Source organism: Gracilinanus agilis, chromosome 1, assembly GCF_016433145.1.
Source record: "Gracilinanus agilis isolate LMUSP501 chromosome 1, AgileGrace, whole genome shotgun sequence".
In the NCBI taxonomy this organism is placed as follows: domain Eukaryota; kingdom Metazoa; phylum Chordata; class Mammalia; order Didelphimorphia; family Didelphidae; genus Gracilinanus; species Gracilinanus agilis.
The window spans coordinates 422,332,892-422,343,229 of record NC_058130.1 but is presented as its reverse complement, the minus strand read 5'-3'; the positions used below and the strand labels follow the sequence as shown (position 1 = coordinate 422,343,229).

General features: G+C 36.9%; 1 protein-coding gene across 1 annotated transcript in view; it reads left to right on the top strand.

Annotated features, from left to right (window-relative positions):
- Positions 1-426: 426 nt before the first annotated feature.
- The window catches only part of LOC123252419 (translation initiation factor IF-2-like), a 53,652-nt gene continuing 43,740 nt past the window's right edge, over positions 427-10,338 (top strand). The window contains exon 1 of the mRNA XM_044681746.1: positions 427-508. Coding sequence (XP_044537681.1) covers positions 427-508 — 82 coding nt within the window. The remainder of the gene's footprint in view (positions 509-10,338) is intronic.

The window sequence follows — 10,338 nt, the reverse complement described above, 5'->3', positions numbered from 1 at the left end:
ACATTCTCAGTAGTAGGGTTTTATGAGTCACTAAGAGCCACCTCATTTATGGCCTCTGCTGTTATTGGTATAGACCAGAGATGTGCTGAGATCTGCATCCAGTTAACTAGGACATGGTCAGTGGAATTGGTTAATTGATGCTTAGATATGGAAGACTCAATAATCAGCCAATTTTCATTCTACTGATAGGAATGAGATGACTACCTAGGCTGCAACTAAGAAGTCTAGGTAAAAATGGGATGCTGTGGCTAATTCTTTGTTGTAGACTCTTTCTGGTTTTCTGGCAGCCCTGGAATGAGCTTTTTTTTTCTTTCTCCCAATTTTCACATTAACACACAATCCTTCTTTCATCTGATTCATTCAGTTGTGTTCCAGGGTACTGTCTATCTACTCTAATCTCTTTCTGTCTAGCATGGGATGTTCCTAATGGTTGGGACAGAAGATAATCAGGCCGAGTTTCCAAAGGACTATTATGAGAAGTATATGTCTATACAGCATTACTGTGAAAGTGGGTAAACTAAGTCAAATATAGCAAATTTTTCTGGTTGGTTGTGCTTTACAAAATAAAATATTTATATATTTAAATTAGCTAAGCATAATTTAATAACAGCATAAAATCAAAGAATAATTTGTATCCACATTACATTTAAATGGATATATATTTTGGAACAAGATTTAAAAAACAAAACCACTTAGGTTCCTCCTTAATTAATATTTAACTATTATCAATTACTGTTTAAACCCAAACTTGTGGGGTTTCCACCCCTTTAAGGTTAAAAGGTTACTACTTTATATATCTCTCTTTATGTTTTTTAAATTTTGACCCTCCCCAAACTTATCCATAAGACAAGTCCATGAGATTTTCAACAACTTAATAGTTATCAAAACCCCTGGAGCTGGTCTTCTATTTCATCTTAAATTGCCTTGGAAGGGGTGGGGAGAATCTCATTTGTGACTGTTTTCTGTTATTCCCAGAAATGGTTTTAGGTCACCTTTCTAGAGAACCTGCTCAGAGTTCTTTTGTTCCCCCCCACCTTTTATTGACAGAAGAAATACACCTTCACAGACACTATGTTTGCCAGCAAACTACCTTTTGATGCCGCTTCAAATCAGGAAGGAGTAATTTTCTCCTAATAATGTTACCTTTCTTTGACCTTTAAAATCATATTTAGCATCATGCTAAATTTTAAAATAATTCTTATATTTAGATTCCTTAAACTGCTGGTTCCTTAAGTAGCTCTATCAGGGTTCCAACTCATAAGCCTATTTCTGGTTCTTTTTCAGATACTATATCCTTTCTTCACTAAACAGTACATTTAAAAACACATTTAAATTAAACATAGCAAAGATTAATTTAAGGAATAAGTGGATTAAGCACTTGACTTTTGTATTTTCATGAGTTCAAATCCAACCTCAGACACTAGCTATATGACTCTCGGCAAGTGATTTAACCCAGTTTACCTCAGTTTCCTCATCTATAAGATGAACTAGGTGCAGAAATGGCAAACCACCCTCATGTCTTTGCCAAGAAAACCCCAAATGGGGTCAGGAAGACTTGGAAATGACTGAACAACAATAACAATAACCTCAATGAATCTTCAAAAGGAAATGACTGAGGCAGAGCCAAAATGATTAAAGATTAGAGACAGCAACCAAGCTGAACTCTCAACAACTTTAAAATAGTGCCTTAAATCAAATTTGCAGCAGAGTCAACAAAAGGTCAGGGTGGGACATTTTTCCAACCTAAGAAAACTTGGAATTTTGGTAAGAGAGGTCTGTGATACCATGATAGAGTCTAGAGTGTCTGGAATACAGGCAACACCGTCAGTGGGTCTTTGAGGGTGCAACAGCCAAGGCTTTAGGACTTCTCAATACAAAGATGATAAGAGGAGTTGACAACTGATTAGAAAGAGATTATAGACAAAAAAATGGGAAGGAACTGTTTGTACAAAAATATTTATAAGTGCACTTTTTGTGGTGGCAAAAAATTGGAAACTGAGGGGTTGTCCCTTGATTGGAGAATGACTGAACAAATTGTGGTATAGGATGGTGATAGAATACTATTGTTGCTATAACGATGAAGTGGTTGATTTCTTTAAGAACTGGAAAGACCTACATGAACTGATGAAGAATGAAATAAGCAGTACCAGGAGAACATTATCCACAGTTACTGAAATAGTGTAGGACAAGCAATGTAACAGACTTTTGCTACTAACAGCAATACAATGAACCGGGACAATTCTAAGGGACTTATGAAAAGGAATGCTATCAAGATCTAAAGAAAGAATTGTTGGAGTAGAAAGAGTATAGGATTTGGGGTTTTGGTCTTACAAGATTACTCTCTTACAAAAATGAATAATATGGAAACAGGTTTTGATTGATAATACATGTATAACCCAATGGAATTGCTTGTCAACTCTGGAACAGGGGAGGGAAGAGAGGAGGGAGAGAACTAGAATCATGTAATCTTGAAAAACTTATGTAAATTTGTCTTTGGGATAAAATAAAAGGAAAAAATAAAGGGATTATAGGGGACTAGTTGCTGATACTTGGTGCAGCTGGCATATGATTTTAATGGAGTACTATTTTACTATGAGAAATGATGGGGAGGGGAGTGATTTTAAAGGAACATGGCAAGACCTATGTGAATTGATGCAGAGTGAGGTAAGAAGAATCAGGAGATCATTATTCACCATAATAACAATGCTGTAATGATGATCAGCTGTGAAAGACTTGGACTCTCTGATCAATACAATGATCCAAGATCATTTCACCTCCAGAGAGAGAACTAATGAACTCTGAGTGCAAACTGAAGTATAATTATCTCACTTTATTTATTTTTAGTAATATAGCTAATATGGAAATCTGTCATGCATGATTTCACATGTGTAATTGATATCATTTTGCTTGCCTTCTCACTGGGTTGAGGAGGGAGTGGGAAGAAGGAAAAGAATTTGGAACACAAAATTAAAAGAAAAGAATACTTAAAATAAATAACAAAAAAAATTTTTAATGAAACAAAAGGAAGTGACCCATCTTTGATTATCCTTTCTCTTCCCATCTTCATTCTAAGATTATTTAAGTCTCACCCTAGAAGGGTGGGAGATAGATCTAATTACTTTACCAGATTCCAACCACATAATCATTGTGAGCATATAATTGCTAAAGTATATATCTTTACTGGGTCAGTCAAATTGGATTTCAGAGACCTGGCTATGTCTTCTACTTAGTGTCTCTTTGCTTTATCATAGGTGACCAAATAGTTATCCCGAGAGAGACATTTGTAGTATTGGGAATCATTTTGTGAGTATGAGAGGTCTAGAGTTTCTGGTTCTTAGTTGGTATATAAGGGGCTCTCTCAATATCTACTACTCACTTTTTGGAGAAGATAGCCACCAATAAGACAATATATTTTGCCAGAAAACATGGACTTAAAGGGAATTGTTTGGATAATATAGGGCAAAGGCAAATATACAAGTCTATTCAATAATTCATCATACTGCATCTTATCTTGATAATTTCAGTATTACCTTTCCTGGAAAGTGGAACAGTGGTTGAAAATTATTATTGCTGCTTTTAAGTCCATCAATAGGGATTTGTGAGTCTTTTTTGCTTAGCATTTCTTTTGTGTGTAGGAAATAAGTAATTATCCTATACTTAATCTACATTGTACACTGAATAACCTCCCCTATCTGGGAAGATACTAGACATGATGATCCAAACCCAAGCTTTAAGTAGTTCCTAAGATTCTAGAATGGTGGTGTAAAGAGTTGGGGAGTTCTAGATAAAGATCCTGACTTTTCTACTTAGACATAGGCTTCCCTATGTCTGAACACAATCCTAGTACTTTGGTCCAGAGCTGGGAGAGGACCCTTAGTGGAGGGAAAGGGAGAGGGCAGAGTGATCCAGATACTTAGATCAAATGGTAATTGCCGTTGTTAGGTAAGTAATTTTTTTATATCTAGGCAGACAGTATGTTCCTTTATCTGTCTGCCATTTTTGGCTTTTGTAGCAATCCAGGTATACATTAATCTTGACATTATTTTAAGAGTGCTCAAAAAATGACTCTTGTATTGCTTATGATTGATTTCTGTAACCTTGAGTTAAACCTAACCTCAACCTTGCCAAACTCCTAGCCCTTCCCTAAGGCTACACTCTGGAAGACTGGTCAGTTATCTCAGTCTCCTGGCCTTACCTTCAATCAATCAGCATTTGTATCAAGACCTTAGGCCTCATGGATTCCTGATCTAGATGTTTGCTCTACCTGTTATTTCAGGTTCCAACAGTTTGTATCTCCTGATGATTACATATGTATCAGACCACTTGGCTCTCCCCTTCCCCCATATACGGTTGTAACCCCAATAAAAGTAGCTATAGGACAGTTGGCAAAGAAGCTCTTAACCATCAGAGCTCCTAACCAAGAAGCTCTTAACCATCAGAGCTCTGAACCATCTAAGTTCTTGACCACCAGAGCTTACTCGCTGTCTGTCTACCTTATCCCCAAACTTTCTATGTCTGCGTGTCTTTATTCTCGCTTTGTGTTCTCTTTCCACTAGTTGTTTTTTTTTAAACCCTTGTACTTCGGTGTATTGTCTCATAGGTGGAAGAGTGGTAAGGGTGGGCAATGGGGGTCAAGTGACTTGCCCAGGGTCACACAGCTGAGAAGTGGCTGAGGCCGGGTTTGAACCTAGGATCTCCTGTCTCTAGGCCTGACTCTCACTCCACTGAGCTACCCAGCTGCCCACTTTCCACTAGTTTTTAACCTGCTACCCATTTTCACTCAGTCCTTGGTTCCCCTTTCTAAGTGTCCAACTCACTAGGAATCTTTGTGGAGCTGCTGGATGGCTTCAGCTTTGTTGGCACCATTCCTTATTTTGCTTTCCTGGGCTTCTGGACATTTTAATTCCCTGGCTCCTCTTTCTTCAACCATTTCTTCTCTACTCCCTTTTCCTCAGCTGCTGATTGTAGCTATACTTCAACCTTCTTTATTCTCCCTCCTTTCACTGGCTTGGACAGTTTACCTTCTCATGACTTCAGATGTCATTTCTCTACTTATATTTCCCATATATTTTCCAAAAATCAAGATTCACAGAAGGGTTTTGTTGTTTCAGAAAACTCATTTCTGAGCACTCTCTATTCCCTGAACAATGTGATGAAACCAATTTATTTGGTGATACTGATACTTGCCAGTTCCTGGCAGGTGCACACAATTGCCCTTGGGTTTTAGAATTAGTTTTAGAATAAGTTGACTGTTCTTGCATATGTATTATACAATCTCATAAAATAAGCCTTTTATGGCAACATAATTTCATCATCCTAGTACTTCTAGACCTGCCACACATTTGTTTACCTGTTGCTTAGAGTATAAAAAAACAAATGAATCATAGATCTAGCGATAGAAGGAAGCTTAGAGGCCATTTGATCTGAACCCCTCATTTACAGATGGGGACACTGAGGCCTAGAGACATTAAGTAATTTGTCAAAGGTCACACAAGAAGTAAACTTCATTGCCAGAATCCGAACTCAGGTCCTTTGAATCTGAAGCCAGTGCTATTTACATTGTACATTTTCACTGGTTCTACTTTTTTTTATCCCTTTGATGAAAAATTATCTCAGATATATACATTTGCCTAAGGAGAACAGGGCTGCCCTACTGCTAGGCAATCAAAGATATCATCCTGGGGAAGCCAGTTTAGTTTCTGGAATAATTTTAATGATCTCTTTCCTGTTTAGTAGTTCCATACTCTGTTATTTAGAATATGAAATATTATTACAGAAGAGATGAGAAAGTTGATCCATTTTACATACTCTTCAATTTCATTGTAACAAATGTACAATATTTCATGTTGTCTTGCCAGGTTTTTTTCAAAACTAAACATTTAGGAAATGTTGGAAAAAATGGACTGTTGTTATACTGGACGAGGTGTGCTGCTTCTAATGATAATGATAGTATTGTTGATGCTAAAAAATTTAGAGTAAAAATTTTGGAGCAAATCCTTACATGAAAACACACTAGGGAAAATTCTTGAAATGGTAAGGGCTATACCCTAGGAATAAAAGATGCAAGTGAGATAGAAGAGAATTGAAACTGATAAGGAGAAGCTAACAGTTGATTATATATATATGTGTGTGTGTGTGTGTGTGTGTGTGTGTGTGTGTATGTTACATATATGTTTCAAATGGATACGAGTAATGACTAGTATGCCATATCATTTTTTTTTAACCCTTGTACTTCAGTGTATTGTCTCATAGGTGGAAGATTGGTAAGGGTGGGCAATGGGGGTCAAGTGACTTGCCCAGGGTCACACAGCTGGGAAGTGGCTGAGGCCGGGTTTGAACCTAGGACCTCCCGTCTCTAGGCCTGACTCTCACTCCACTGAGCTACCCAGCTGCCCCCTGCCATATCAATTTTTAAAAGTGCTGTCTCAAGCAAAGTTGCATGGGAAAATCCATGAATTTGCCAACACCTACTGTTCCTTGCATAATGTTTGTCTGGCCTTCTTGGTACTGATTCCCAGGCTTTGGGTATATGAATTTTTTCTGACTCCTTAGATTTTGGGTCTGGTTCCATCCATAGTCTTCATCTTGAGCCAACAGTGTTTTTATTCCATTCTGTTTACTCTTTTGAATCTAGACTTGGATCACCCCTTCTTTCCTTATACTCTCTTAGATTATGTAATTTCTTCAAAGTATTGAATTACACAGAATAAGAAGTAAAAAATACATTTTAAAACTTAACCCATGCTTTAACCTCCCTACCCACCTCACCCCCCAAAATTCTAGCATTAATTTATCTACCAGGCCAGGGAAAGCCTTCTGCTGTCGTTGCTCTGGCAGCTCAGCATTGTCAGATTTGTACTCTAACAACCATTTATTCAACACCTACTGACAATAAAGGATTCTTCTAGGGATTGGAGCTACAAAAACAAAAGAAAAATATATCCTTCCCTCAAGGAGCTAATATACTTTTGGAGAGTACATTTAAAAGAGGAGTATACATGACTATTTGAGGACTAGAGAGCCCCCAAAATCAGAAGAGGAGGAAAGACTTCCTATAAGAAGTGTCTACAACCTGAATGGAGCCCTGAAGGAAATTGGGGATTTTGAGAAACTAACATAAAAGGGGAGTATAGATTTAAGGAGACTAGATATGAAACATCAAGTTCAAGGAAAACCCAGAAGGCCATTTTGGTTAAAACATTGAGTGTTCAAAGGAGAGTAACAGGAAATAGATGCAAAAATGAAGGCTGGAACCAGATTGTGAAGAGGTTTATATATTATGCCAAAAAATGTGTATTTTATCCTAGTGGCAACAGAAAGCCATTAACAGTTTTTGAACAGGGGATTGATAATGTTTAGACTTTTACTTTGGGAAGATTATTTTGGCAGGTACAAATCTGACCGTGCTGAGCTGTCAGAACAATGAGAGACTATATTTGGATATGTAGATCTGGGAGTAATCTACACAGAGAATAATTGATTCCATGGGAGCCGACGAATTTACCAGCAGAGACTCATACTTTACCAGGACATTCACAAACAAAGGCTATAACATGGATGATAATTCAGCAAAGGAGAATAAGAAAGAGGAGCTATACAAGTAGGAAGAGAACAAGAAAACAATGTAATGAAAACTGAGAGGAGGACAGAATTGGAAGGAAGAGATAGGCATTCATGGCAAAAACTATAGTTTTAAAAGGCTGAGAATAGAAGGAAAGGCATTTACTCACTGGAAAACAGGAAGATGACGATTTTAAATGAGAGGTGTGATCTAGAAGCATATTGTAAAAGGTCAAAAAGTGAATGGAAGGTGCCAAAGTAGCAATCATTGTAGCAATCACTGTAGATGGTTTCTAGGAGTTTGGCCATGAAAAGGAGATATGTAAGATAATTATTTGAGGTGAGGTGAGGTCATGTGAAGGATTTTTTTAAAGGCTTGTAAGACCTGGGTATATTTGTAATAAGTAGGAAAAATGCCTGTAGACAGAGATTGAAGATTGGGTGTGGGAGGGAGAAGAGGACAGGAGTGATTGAAATGCAATTGACAGATATGAGAAAAGATGCAATCAGAAGCTCAACTAGAGTGACTGACCTTGACCAGAAGAAGGATCACCTTTTCATCAAAGACTGGAGCAAAAAAGGAGAGAATGGGGAATGACATCAAAAAGGATTTCAGTTGTAAGACAGATAAGAAGAGGAAATTCACTATGGATAGCTTCTATTTTCTTAATGAAGTGGGAAATGAGGACCTTTGCTAAAGGGAACAGGGAAAAGATGATGTAAAAAGCTTACAGACAAATTAGAAATAGATATTATATGTTTTTTGTTTTGTAATTTAGTTATTTCAGTAGTGTCTAACTTTTTTTTTTAAACCCTTAACTTCTGTGTATTGGCTCCAAGGCAGAAGAGTGGTAAGGGTGGGCAATGGGGGTCAAGTGACTTGCCCAGGGTCATACAGCTGGGAAGTGTCTGAGGTCGGATTTAGTGTCTAACACTTCATGAGCTCATTTGGGAGTTTCTTGGCAAAGATACAGGAGTGGTTTTCCATTTCCTTCATAAGGCAATTTTACACATGAGGAGACTGAGGCAAACAGGGTTAAGTGACTTGTTCAGGATAATACTGCTAGTAAGTGTCTGAGGACAGATTTGAACTCAAGAAGATGAGTGTTCTTGACTCCAGGCCTGGCACTCTAACTACTAAACTACCTGACTACCCTTTGTGCCACCCTGCTGCCCATGAAATAGTTACTGTGAGGTGTATAATGCAGTGTTAATTAAGGAAAAATAAATGGATTATCCTGTAGCAGTGAAAGATTTATTAAGATAAAATTACAAATCTGTAATGAACTCACTACATATGTTATGTGACTTCTTCCAATAGTGTTTAGCAGAATTTCTGGGGGAACAGAAAAGGTGGATTGAGGTTTAATAAGGTATAAAAGTTCAAAGACAAGGGGTCCAAAGGATTCCCTTCCCTTCCCTTCCCTTGTAACAAATCTTTGTTTTATACCCAAATCCCAGTTATCTGAGTTCCTAAGTTGGAGTTCCACCTATAAACTCTAGTTCTCTGGGCAACATTTTTCTCTTATCAAACCCTCCAGGCATTCCTTTCCTGGATCCTGATACATCTAGTGATCCTGCCATCTGTCTCTAGGCCTCAATGATGCTGAGTAAGTCTCTGCTTGGACCTTTGCCACTTGACTACTGCCAGTCACATACCCACCTGCTTAGAGAGTCACCATTATCCTAGTGCTATATTTCCCTAATGCTAATTGCTGGCTTATTCAGATCCCCATTATTATCTCTTATCCAGTTTCCATTATACTCCAACTACAGAATTTCAAAATAAGAAGGAACCTCACAAATTATTTAGCAAAAACTGTCTCCAAGATGCTTTGGGCCCATAAATGTATATATATATATATATTCATGTATCATATAAACATACATCTGTATTTTAATTTATTTGGTTTCTTTTGTAATCTTATAATCACATTTATTTTATTTTATGCATTTAAAAACATTATTCTGGAAAGAATTCCCTAAGTTTTACCATACTGCCATTAGGGTCCATCACACACAAATAAAAAAGGATAAGAAACTCTGCCCTAGAATGGAAACTACTAGTAGTCATCCAGGATTTTCTTAAAGATCTCTAGTGAGGGAAAACTAATTGTTAAATTAGTTTATTTATAATGTATATAAACTATGTAATTAATATTATATTATAAATTATATTATTTATATTTCATAATACATAAATTACTTAGTTTATATCATATTATTTAAAAGGTTTTCCCTCTATTAAGCCTAAATTTGCTTCTCTGCAACTTCCACCAATTGCCTTCCTCAAGACAGATTTTCAAAAACTTGAAGGCAACTTCTATATCTCCCTAACTCTTCTCTTATCCAGTTTAAACATCTGAAATTCACTCGGCTACATTCCTTTTATCCCTTAAGGGGTAGGGCAAGTGATAGCTCTTCCATCCCTGGTCTGGCCTCATCTTACAACTTATTTCTCTTAAATGTCTATTTTCACATTAAAACATGACTCTTTTTCTTTCTGTTCTAAAGTATCAATACTATTACTGATGATTAGAGTATATTTTTTGACTTACAGATCAAATAAAGGGAAATTTTTTCCAAAGGTAATTAGGCAAGAGTTTTTGAAGAAAAGGGAAAAAGAAATGTAAAAGAAGACCATGGGAACCAGGAGAACACTGTACATAGTAAGAGGAATATTGTGGAATGATGAAATGTGATTGATGTAGCTACTATCAGAAATACAATGATCTAGAACAAATTTGAGAAACCTATGACAAAGAATGCTATCCACCT